Source organism: Carya illinoinensis, chromosome 2 (assembly GCF_018687715.1).
Source record: "Carya illinoinensis cultivar Pawnee chromosome 2, C.illinoinensisPawnee_v1, whole genome shotgun sequence".
Lineage (NCBI taxonomy): Eukaryota > Viridiplantae > Streptophyta > Magnoliopsida > Fagales > Juglandaceae > Carya > Carya illinoinensis.
In genome coordinates this window covers 34,910,935-34,922,694 of record NC_056753.1, presented here as the reverse complement: position 1 = coordinate 34,922,694, position 11,760 = coordinate 34,910,935, and the positions used below count along the sequence as shown (strand labels likewise).

Genomic DNA, 11,760 nt, shown 5'->3' with positions numbered 1-11,760 from the left:
AGGACTGCGTAGACTATAAATGTTTTTTGTGTTTCAAATAACATTGAGATATAACCTTTCCTTTGGGATATTAATACATTATGATTCAGTTATTGTCTTTATCGTATTGTCTTTCTAATTCACATACAAGATATGTCAACAAGTTTAGATCGGCTCACTCACACGAGCGATCGCCTCTAGCGCTTAAGAAGCGAGTAGAGATGAGACACTATGTTCTTAGATACTTGTCTAAATGGATAAGTTAGTTGACACAAAAATATGTCGTTTTAGTGGGAGCTAAGATCAGGTCCAATGAGAGGACAATGCATAGGTTACCCCACAACCTATGTAGCCTGTGGTTAGCCAGATGTGAGATCCTCTTTGACGCCTTGGAGGTGAGCAAATAGAGGAACTCGAGTTAGACGCTTAAGGAGTGGCTAGACTAAGATATGTACGGTGTTGATATAGACATATGCTCTTTAAGAAAGAGAAATCCACCGTAGCATGTGTTTCATACTATATGTGCTTATTTGACCAAATGAGTAAGTGAGTAAATGGTTCTCCTCTTTCTCATTGTGTGAGTCTCATTTTTTTAAGTGTCATTTACTTTTGATTATGTCACAAGATGGAGGTTATGATATCTGCTACTTTGGCATGTTGTCTATGGTCATGATCAATACGGTCTAAAGAGGCATTACTGGAAAAGCGATTTGACCAAAATTGAATGATATGAGTGCAAATGGAAGATTCTTCGATATCACATCTTCAATAGTGTTTGCTAACGTCAAACTATGACGCTACATACTGGTAGCGACTAAGGTTGTGAACATATTGAAATGATTTAGAGATAGTCAAGAGGGTTTTGAGTTTTCTGAAACTCAAAAGGGTTTCGAAAATGCTTGAAACTGATGCGATCGAATGAATCTAGGACATAGCCAGACACTTTAGGGATGTTACTATGCTAGTCTTCTCTGAGAGAGACTTAGTATATGTACTCCCACCTTTCTATAGATATGCTTGGTTGTCGCACGACCTATTTACTTGTATGAATAAGATTGAGAACATTAGAGAGATGCTGACATCGAGTCATGCCCATTGTGTGCGAGTGAGAGATGTTAATTGGAGGGGCGCCCACGTGGGGCAGACCCCTCATTTGCTCTGCATAACGCGTGGCTTTAAGCCAGGCGTTATTTGCTTGTAACGCATGACTTAAAGCCATGTTTTTTTGCCAAATAAATGGCAGATTAAGACTAGCCTTTAAAGGCCGTGTATGGGGCTATATATAGCCCCCCTCTTTTGATTCTTGGTAATCATCTGAAAAACTAAAAAATCTCTCTTTTGTTCTCTCTTAATATATTATTTAGACTGTGGATTGTTAAAGCGCTACTTTAATTTTATACTATGTAATACGCTTTACTACTAAATAAAAACTCTTAAAATTTATCGATCTTGAAAAACTTATAGAGCAATTTTATAAGCTGAACTTGAGGTACTTTCTGTTGTGCTTTCTTACATTATTCCATCTCAGCATCCCCCATTACGTTAGAAAGTCCTATCCTCCTGAACATGTTCTTGCTTCACCTTATCTCAATTTATTTCTGATATATACATTGTATTCAGTAACAATTGAAAAAGACCCTTAAAGTCTCTTTACATCTTATCCATATTCTTTTATATTATATTTTATTTCCTATCTTTTGATGTTTAAAATAATATTAAATCAAATTATTAATTTAATAATTATAAAATCAGATATCAAAATTAGGATAATATCAAATTTTAATAATTTGAAATGATATTGTCTTCAATGTGAGCTATTCTGCAATAAATACTATATAGTGTTGCCCACAATTCATACAGTAAGAACACTCACAATATATTTTATAAAATTCATTTTTATGTAAAATATAAAGAAAAATAGTCTAAAACATACATCCAACGGATGTTTTATTTATTTTTTATTTTACATTTGTATACAGTATTGTCTCTAGATGTAAAAGCAATTGTACATAAATGTAAATATATTTTAATTATTTTCTATCTTTTCTTGTACTTTTTTATTAAAATTGATTTCTTTTATTATACTTTTTCTCTTATAAAATATTAAAAGATATAATATTAAAATGATATAAAAAAAAAATAGATAAGCTGATGTATGATGTATTGTAAAAATCAATATATAAAATAAAAAAAAAATGAAATTTAATGATGTATTTTAAAAAATAAGATAAAAAAACAATTGAGACTGCTCTAAGTCTGCCTGTAACGTCTGTCTCTAAAAATTGTAAAAGGTGCTGGGATATAAAATAAAAAAAATAAAAAATAAAAAAAATGTAAGAAATCGATGATATCCAACATTCACCACCCAAGTATGCATTACCGCCAACACACAGAACTCTGATGACTGATAACTCGTTGAAGCGCTCGACAACACACGCCCTCTTTGGATTTTACTTTGTCAAGTGCTTTATCCATTGCATGCTGCACAATCGACATCATAGTCGAGTCTCTTATGGAAACTCAACATCGGCCATCCTTCCCCACCCGAAAATTAAAAAAAAAGAAAAGAAAAGAAAAAAAGAAGGATGCTACACGCACAAAGACTTCAACTTTGTGGAGTATGGGATCGGAAAAGAAACGATAAAGTTCTCTTTTTTGGAACAAAAGTCTTTATGGTCAATTCGTGGAATGAACAGAGTAGAATAGAATAGAAAAGGAGCAAATAGCAATTGAGCTGGGCAGAAGTTAAGACAAAATTAACTTTTAAATTCAGTTTAAACGAGAGTAAATTGACAAAGGAAGTATCTTAGTCATTGTAAATTGACAACTACCTTAATTGGCAAACCAAAGCTATGACACATCATTTGCAGCAGCGCGGGCGTCGGAGGCGCGTTTGGCCCGGCTCAGAAGCCATTCCAACATGTCCCCGAAAACCAACTCAACGTTCTCCTCAGGCTCGCCAACCAACTGGTGCCACATACCAGGGTACATCTTTAGCGTCTTATCCGTACTCGCGGCGCGTTTGAAAAGCTCCTCCGCGCACGCGGGGTCGCATACCACGTCTTCCCCGCCGTGAACTATCAGCAACGGCATCTGCACCTCCTCGAACCTACCCTGCAGCTCGCTGCACACCCTCAGCAACTCACGCGCCGTCGCCGCGCGGGGCCTCGCCACCGATCTCCTCGGGCTCGCCATCGCCAGCTTCCTCTTCCACTCCTCCTTGAAGGAGAGGTCGGGTATAGAGCCCCGCGTAGGAACCACGCGCCAAGTGGGTACCAAAGTGGCGACCAAGGAGAGGAAGTGCTCCAACGGCCATGGCGGTTTGATCTTGTCGCTTATCCCGCACATCGCTCCGTTGAGAATAAGGCCGTCCCAGGCGCGGTCCTTGCGGAGCGTGATGAGAAGGGCGATCGCACCGCCGAGGGACTCGGAGTAAAGAAAGGAGGGCAAGGACGGCGGATGGCGAGCACGGAAGGCGTCGAAGAAGGAGATACAGTCGTCGACGACGGGGTTGATGTCGGGTATGTGGGTAACGAGGCCATCGGAGAAGCCGTGGCCCTGGTGGTCGATGGCGCAGGTGGCAAATCCGGCTTTGGTAAAGAAAACGGCGGTTAGCTGGAGGAACCAGCTAGACTCGCCGGTAAAGCCATGGACGAAGCATAGGGTACCGATGATTTTGGTAGGGGGTAGTGGGGTCCACCACTGGGTAAATAGGTTGAGGCCCCTGGAGTTAGTGATGTACTCGGAGCCGTGACTCACGGAGTGGCGAGCGTAGAACTCGTCCGGAGTGAGAGAGCCGAAGGGACTTTCCTCGTTGGCCTCCGCCACTGGGTGCACCATTCTTCTCGCTAAGCCAAAGAGTGCACCGGAGACGAAAAATGGGTACAGAACTCAGTGCCTAAGAAAGAAGTTTCAGATCATCAGATGATAACGTGGTTAGAAGTATTTATGGTTTGCCACCCTATCAAACTCATGGTCCCGTGCTTCGTTTCGTTTTTATTGATTGGCCTGTCTTAAATATAATTTATTATAAAAATCTTATCTAGATTTGCTTTTATATATTTTATGAGGTATTTTATTAATATAATTAGTAATATTATTTTTTTAATATAAAATAATTATTTTAAACAATTATATTAATAAAATATATAAAAAATACGTATAAATAACTTTATATGACATAATTTAAATAATTATTATTAAATAAAAATTAGACTTTTGGTTTCATAGGTTATAACTACAATAAGAATAATAAGGATATCATTTTTATTATAATTAATCTCATAATTATTTTTTAAAATATTTCTTCTCAAATGTGCAGTGAGTATGAACAAAAGAGGAAAGAGCAATTGATGTAAGGAGGCGGAGGACCAGTTGATGCAGTTATGTGCAGTGAGTCTATTTTTCATTAGCTCGTTAGGTGCATTACATGTTATAAATATCTAGGGCCAACATAGACACGATTTCGTTTTCCCCCTACATATTAGATTATTAGTTGTACGGTAATGGATGGACCCATCGGACACTATAATTTAATGCATTGTAGGAGGTTGCAGTTTTTTAATGGCATGGGCATGGGTAGTTGGCACTTTTGCAGTTGGCACAGGTGGCACTGACCAACTACCCATCCATCCCAGCTCTTGCTTTTATCGTGAATGCCAATAAGTGGCTTATTTTTGATGGATGACTTGTGCATAACAACAATTCCTTTTAAAAAAACAAACATTTTACCTATTATATTATCATTTCAAATCTGCTACCAATGTCTATCAGTATTTTGAATTTTTTATAAATAATTTAATAATTATGAAAGTGTTATATTTATACATTAAAATTAAAAAAAAAAAAAAAAGGATCCATCATCTAATATGAGAAAAAAAATAAAAAATAAGAAAACCCGTGACAAAAAATTGTCCTAAATTTATGAGTGGTTTTCTAATCACCAACTCGAGATCTAAATTTGAATTCCGATAAGTGTTAAATTAGTTTTTTTTTTATCTATTTTTAAAATACTCTTAAAATAAAATAAAATTTATAACATCAATAAAAAATACTTACTTAATCGCTAAGTAAAAAAATAAATAAATAATCGGGATAAATGTTCGGACCCATTATTAGAATCCCAATCATTTCTCTGAATTTATAAATGCAGCGTTACATATGTCAAGGCAATTGCCATGGCAAGCTAGGTTTATTGTCGACTCTTCCTAACATTACAAAACAGATTACATAAAAAAGCATACTGCTTTGAGCTCAACCTCGACTCATTCGAGTCCTGATGCTGAACATATTCTACCGTCAATATCTATCTGTATATGAGTCTGATTCTCCAACTCCCATTTCTGCGTGAATAAGTAGAAAGGCAAGGGAAGAGCTGGATTTTACGCCGACGGAGGAACACAAAACATTGGCTTAAAACACGCGACACAAAAGACTAGTAGTAGTAAAGCTTGCTTTCTGTATAATTTATGGGCTACTTCTCATCTCAAAAGCTGTCTCGGTGGAGGTTTATGGGCCACTTTCTATTGTATAGCCCAAATGTTATTTCCTCTTGAAAGAAAGCGGGGGCAAAAGCAGACCCAAGAAGCTATTTTCCGAGCGACTTAACAAGATAAGGCCTTCATGTAGCAATTCGACACCTAACCTTCCCACTGAAGCTGTGCTATTTGTAGGAAGGAATCATGCGCGAAATCCTACCCTACTGAGCCATTTTGGACTCCAAGCCCGGTTTTGATCCTGTCATATTATTTTCAGGGTGGTTCCTTATCATCCTCGTGGGGATTGTTCTATTCCATCCTCATTCGCTCGTTCTATTATAATATAATGAGAAAATATATTTATAATTATGAATTGTATAATTATCACATAATCGTTTTGAAAAAAAGTAAATAAAATTTGAGATCTACATTAAAAAAATTAATTAATTTTTTAATAGTAGATTCTAGTTTTTTTTTTTTAAACGATTACATAAAGTTTATGTACTTCACAATTGTATATAGAATTACTCTTAACAAATTGATTAAGTTAAGATGGGTTGTTAGACCACTCTATTTTTTGGTTTTATAATCATTCTCATTCGCCAGAAAGGGAAAGAAATGGAGGCTACTAGAAACATATTTATTGCTTCCCTAATGAAGCACTCTAGCTCAAACACACGATTAGGACCATTAATCCCAAACTCAAGAACAAACTGATATTATCTAAGAGTAGTAGTAGTGAGTTTAATAAAGTTTAGTCAAAATTTGATAAGGAAAATTACTTTTATAAATTTAGTTAGCCACTTTTCAATAATACCAAATAACAAACTCTCTAAATCTACTATTATTCTATTAAAATATTGATTTTGACATCTTCATTTATTTTAATTCTAATTGTAATTTGAATATTTATTCGTCATTAAAAAATTATGTTCGTATTATTTCAATGGATAAAATTTTCTAACGGTTTTTCTTTTTTAATATTTACAATGGTCATATATTTTGCTTATACATTTTTTCAAATTTGCTTGGATGAGACATTTAATAAAGGATAAAATTGGTCCACTTCCTCATACATATAAAGAAAAAGTAAAATGGATGGTTATCCTCAAGAGAATACCAGCAATTGGATGGTGTAGACAAATATGACCGAATAGCATGCGGGAAAGATAAATTTTTTATGCTAAAATAATATTTGACCATCAACTTGGGCATTTGGCCAATGAAAATTATCAAAGTTAAAAATATTGTATGTTTGTTGAGTCCATTATGGGGAGCTTTTATGCAACCTAATTAAACTTTAGTCAAAATATAGCTTTGTAGATTCACTACTAATGCTAAGACTGTGGGCTTAATAAAATTTGGCTCAAATTTGACCGAAAAATTCATTTTTATAAATTTAGTTAGTCACTCTTCAATACCATCAAATAATTGACTCAACAAATCTATTACTATTTTATTAAAATATTGATTTTGACAATTTCATCTATCACAATGTTACTTTAGCACAACAAAGTAGTACCAAAAGATGCAATGGAATGAACCTAAAAATATGCATCAGATGAGAATTCTTTATTTTAGATGAAAGTTTAAAATATTATTTATTATTATTAATTTTTTTGAATTTAAAAAAATTAAATTATTTATTATATTTTATGTAAAAATTTTAAAAAATAGTAATAATGAGATGAGATGAAATGAGAATTTTGTATCTTATCCCACTTGTCAAACCTGTCATAAGTATTAAAAGACTTTCAAAGTCAAAATTATAGTAGCTAGCACCACTCTGAGTAAATTAGATAGGAGTTGGAAGCATGTGCCATTAAGCAAAAGGAAACTTGTAAAAACAACCAACCTACCATTCATATGCAGATGAACTATCACGCACAGCATGCAAAACACTAATGAAGACATGGGAAAGGGAATTTTTTATGCCAATATAATGTTTTAACAGTTAAAATTAATACAGTTTAGTTGAGTCTACTACAATTCTTTTTTTATGCTTCCTAATCAAATATTGACCAAATTTTGATTTTTTTGAACCCTTTACTATTTCCGCCCGTAAACCAAATCCATTGTACTACTAGATGAGTGCTATCCCAAACATCAATGCAAAAAACGCTCTCAAGAACTTTCCTTTTGTCATGGTGTGAAATTGTAAATCCCTCTTCACTTGCAAACGGACAACTTAGTTTGGCAAGACTCGGAACTTTTTTCTGGATTTTCTTCCGAATTGGCAAAAGATCATTGGTACTTCAACATCACATACTCTAACTTTATGACCAATCAAAGAGATATCTTTTACCATACTCCATTATTCCTCCTCTATCCACTAGGAACTGATTTAGACATTAAAGACTGACGACTTGCTCAAACTTTCCTTAAAAGCATAAGCACTCTCAACCGACTTTCTAAAACTTAACTTTGTGTAAAATTTAAAGGTGATAGGTCAAAATACGTATATAATAAATTATGTACTATTATTGAGTTTACTACAATAACACCTCTACATTTAGAAGACACAGTAGATAAATGTATAAATTTTTTATTTTATTTTTTCTATTTATACTTTCTACTTCTTCCTTCTCCGTGGAAAGATTATTTCGTTTCAGCCCCAATACATTTCACACGTCATCTTCACTTCCTTTCAAGATTGATTCTGCTGTTCAACCCAAAGGGAGACAACGATTGCAAAGTGGGCAGATTTGTGAATGGTCTAATTCTTGATCTTGTCTCCATTTGTATGCATTTGTATATTTGTTATGAGACTCATTGTCAGTGTATGTATTGTATTCTCCCGCTGCCATTTTTCTATTTCGCATGTATGTCTACTATTTGTATAATGTAAAGCTGCTGTAACTTAGCTTTTTAAAAAATAATATCAACTGGTTTTTCTCTTGTATTTAATCTTGTTTCATTCTTAAGTAAGAAGTTGAAATCTTGGGCACATGTTTTAATCAGAGCATTTCAACTGGAAACTTACTGTCAGTTACGGGGAGATATTGCAAATATCAAAAGATACAAAAATATTATTAATAGTTAGAGAAAATATTTGAAATGAATAAAAAAATATTAAAAAGTATAATATTTAAATGATATAAAGAAAAAATTGATAAGTTAATATATAAGATATTGTAAAGGTCAGTATATAAAATTGAAAAAATAAATTTTGGTAATGTATTTAGGATAAAGAAACTATTGAGAGTGCTCTAACCAACGTGAAAAACAAAGTTTGCTAGGGTATGTAGAAAAAAAGACCGACGAAATTTCAAAGGCAAGTTGGCATTAGAACAAGTAGAATACAATAAGAAGTTTCCTTCTCTTTAAGATACTTTACCCACAGTTTCAAAATCCCCATCCCCCCCCCTGAAAAAAGGAAATTAAGAGAGCTACAGAAACCTACGCACACAAGCTTAGCACTCCCCATTATTCCTAAAATACCAGATCCTTCTTCCAATCTCATTCCCAGCAAAACCAGGAACAAGGAAGAAATCGGTTGAGGCCCTTCTGAAATCATACAATTGGGTTGCTCCTGAATGACGCAAGAGCTTTAGCAGCACCTGCTCTCAATATGAATTGGTGGTAGAAAGCTGCGATGGCGGCACCAACGAAGGGTCCAACCCAAAAAATCCACTTCAGGAGAAAATGAAAAGAATATTAAGATACAACTGTTTTTTTTGGATGCTAAAAATGAGTAGTGAATGGAAAATATACTAACTTGATCATCCCAGGCCTCGTCCTTGTTGTAGATAACAGCTGGTCCGAGACTCCTTGCAGGGTTGATGCCAGTGCCAGTGATTGGAATGGTGGCCAAGTGAACCATGAACACCGCAAACCCAATTGGGAGTGGTGCCAAAACCTGTTCAAATTCAGTTCAGGAACTTGACCAAGTCAACCATAATCCAATATTATTGTTGTTAAAGAAGCGTGTATCCTATGGTTACTGGCACCCAAAAACTACAACGGTAAAGGAGCTTGGTAATTTATTCTTTATTTGATTACCTTGTGAAAAGGGGCCAATAGATTAGCCAACTCTCCAACCAAAAGCGGATTTGACAACTCACAATTAATTGGGACCCATTCTCATCCAAAAAGCCTTGAATTCATAATTAATTAAGTTTGGATTTCTTTCTTCGAAAAAGAAATAACTGAGTTTATGAAGCTGCAGACTCATAGATGGCAGCCTGGCAGGGATAAACGACAGCATCCTCGGAGAAATACACCATCGACGACATTTCCCATTAATGTTTCGGATCCCAGCCCTTCCTATATAGAAGGACCCACCACCACCACGGTGCTACGTAAGTGGCTCCAAAACCACTTGCCTACTGTTCATAGGGAGAAAACGACGAAGCGTATAATGACGCAATGAACAGGGAAAACCCCTTCTTGCCTTCTTGGAAAGGTTACAGAACCGGGGGACCATTCATTTATTTACACAACATGTACACATACATAGATCGGGACCGCTAGCCGGGTTAAAAGCATGCACCTGAATCCAGAATCCAGATCCCTATTGTCCACTTTATTTTCCCGATTTATTTATGGAGCTTAAAAGGGCACCTCATGAGGGCGACTTTACCAAGGCTGTAAAAATTACTGCGGGACTTAGGAGAGATGCAAGATTTTATTTAGATTTTATTTAAAAAGTTTTGAAAAATATGTTTAATTTTGTGGAAGTTGGTTGTAAAAACCCCTTGTTTTGAAACATTACCAGCCTATTTTCTTAGGGTTCGTATAATTACCCAGAGAAAATAAAAATAATCTTGCGTTTACATGAACATCGTCAACACGATACACAGGCAATTTTAGGCATGATTTCTAGTTAAAACTAAAAAGGGGAATTCTCATTTTTCTAACGGGAGAACTTTAATATAAATAAGGGTGCATTATATGTGCATACCGGAACATGGGAATCTCGAGCATTCCGCTTGGGATCAGTGGCGGAGAAGACGGTGTAGACAAGCACGAAGGTACCAATGATCTCGGCGCCCAACCCAGTGCCTTTGCTGTAGCCAGTGGCGAGGGTGTTTGTGCCGCCACCATACTTGTTGAAATGGGCCTTATTAAAAGCCTTGACCAGCCCTACGCCACTTATGGCTCCCAAGCACTGAGCCACCATGTACATCACCGCCCGCACCAGCGATACCTTCCGAGCCAAGAACAACCCGAACGTCACCGCCGGGTTAATGTGACCACCTGCGTACGTACCCAAGAACATTAACGAAGTTGAGATTATCTCAAGTTTTCTTCATGAAGAGATTTGATACTTGCTGTACTTGTTTCTGAAATATTCGTGACTCTACTACATGTGTTGTTGGCCCCTCTAATAGAAATTTTTTTTTTTTTTAATCCTTGAAGCAAGTTTATATATGCCATAGTTAAATGCTGAGAGAATTAAAATTAAAAAAAAAAAAGTTATATATGCAAAGAGCATATATATATATATATATATATGCACCTATAGAGTACCACACACGTTATTTGAGACTTGGAAGCTGAAAACGTTTTCCATGCTAGAAAATGAAAACATGAGCACCGGACGAAAGAAGCATAGAAAGAACACTCTACCTGAAACAATTGCCCAAGCAAAAAACCCTACCAGAAACTAGTGCATCATCATGAACTCTTTTACATATATAAAAGCTACAACATGTCTTTATACAAGTAAACAAAAACTCAAAAAAAAAAAAAAAAAAGTAACGGAAGAAAGAAAAGCCACACCTGAGATCCCAGCCGTACAGTAAACAAGAACAAAAATCATGCCACCGAAAGCCCAAGCAATCCCAGAAATCCCAACCCCATCACAGGCGTTGGTACCGGGCTTGTCGGGGTCAGTCTGGCTCCTGTACCCCATCACCGTCAGCACCGTAATATATAGAAAGAGCAAAGTAGCTATGAACTCCGCTATCAGAGCCCTGTAGAAGGACCACTTGCCGAGCTCCACCGCATCGAAGAGTGGTGCCGGAGGTGGGTCGTGGTAGTCTTTGGCCGAGTAAGAGCCATGCTCTGCCACCTGCACGTCCTTAGCCATGAAGCTTAAGAGAATGCACGCGCAAAGAGAAAGAAAGATTACAAGCAAAGAGCTAGAGAGCGGCTAGTAGCTAGAGACGCTAAAGATGGGAGAGGCTTTGCGCTTTGCGAGGGAGCTTTGGGTGTGGAAAATAAGTGGGATTGGTGGTGGGTTATATAACGGAAGATCATGAAATAAGGGTAGAGACTAGAGAGGGACAATCCAATGACTTTTTTTAGCTTAAACAGGCTGGGAGATTAACGATTTAGTTACTGCGGTTTGAGACCGACT

The 11,760-nt window shown here is 36.3% G+C and overlaps 2 protein-coding genes across 3 annotated transcripts; both read right to left on the bottom strand.

Moving 5' to 3' along the window:
- Positions 1–2,724: 2,724 nt before the first annotated feature.
- Positions 2,725–3,948, bottom strand: LOC122301302 (caffeoylshikimate esterase-like). The gene has a single exon (XM_043112540.1). It carries the CDS (start codon positions 3,817–3,819, stop codon positions 2,830–2,832), a length of 990 nt encoding a protein of 329 aa, XP_042968474.1. The 5' UTR covers positions 3,820–3,948; the 3' UTR covers positions 2,725–2,829.
- Positions 3,949–8,719: 4,771 nt separating this feature from the next.
- On the bottom strand, positions 8,720–11,760 carry LOC122301301 (aquaporin PIP2-7-like). Of its 2 annotated transcripts, none has more exons than XM_043112539.1 (4): positions 11,181–11,760; positions 10,360–10,655; positions 9,175–9,315; positions 8,720–9,046 (listed from the first exon to the last, which is right to left on the bottom strand). In XM_043112539.1, exons 1-4 carry the CDS (start codon positions 11,488–11,490, stop codon positions 9,023–9,025), a joined length of 771 nt encoding a protein of 256 aa, XP_042968473.1. In that variant the 5' UTR covers positions 11,491–11,760; the 3' UTR covers positions 8,720–9,022. The 2 variants fall into 2 exon arrangements, with proteins under 2 accessions (XP_042968473.1, XP_042968472.1); XM_043112538.1 differs by having other exon boundaries at positions 8,720–9,089; positions 11,181–11,750.

Bases quoted from the DNA above. Each gene is read 5' to 3' on its own strand.
- LOC122301302 (XM_043112540.1), bottom strand. From the start codon at position 3,819: ATGGTGCACCCAGTGGCGGAGGCCAACGAGGAAAGTCCCTTCGGCTCT.
- LOC122301301 (XM_043112538.1), bottom strand. From the start codon at position 11,490: ATGGCTAAGGACGTGCAGGTGGCAGAGCATGGCTCTTACTCGGCCAAA. The intron at 9,316-10,359 runs GTATGCACATAT...GAATTTGAACAG, and splicing joins CTCGAGATTCCCATGTTCCG to GTTTTGGCACCACTCCCAAT. The intron at 9,090-9,174 runs GTTAGTATATTT...TTTCTCCTGAAG, and splicing joins ACGAGGCCTGGGATGATCAA to TGGATTTTTTGGGTTGGACC.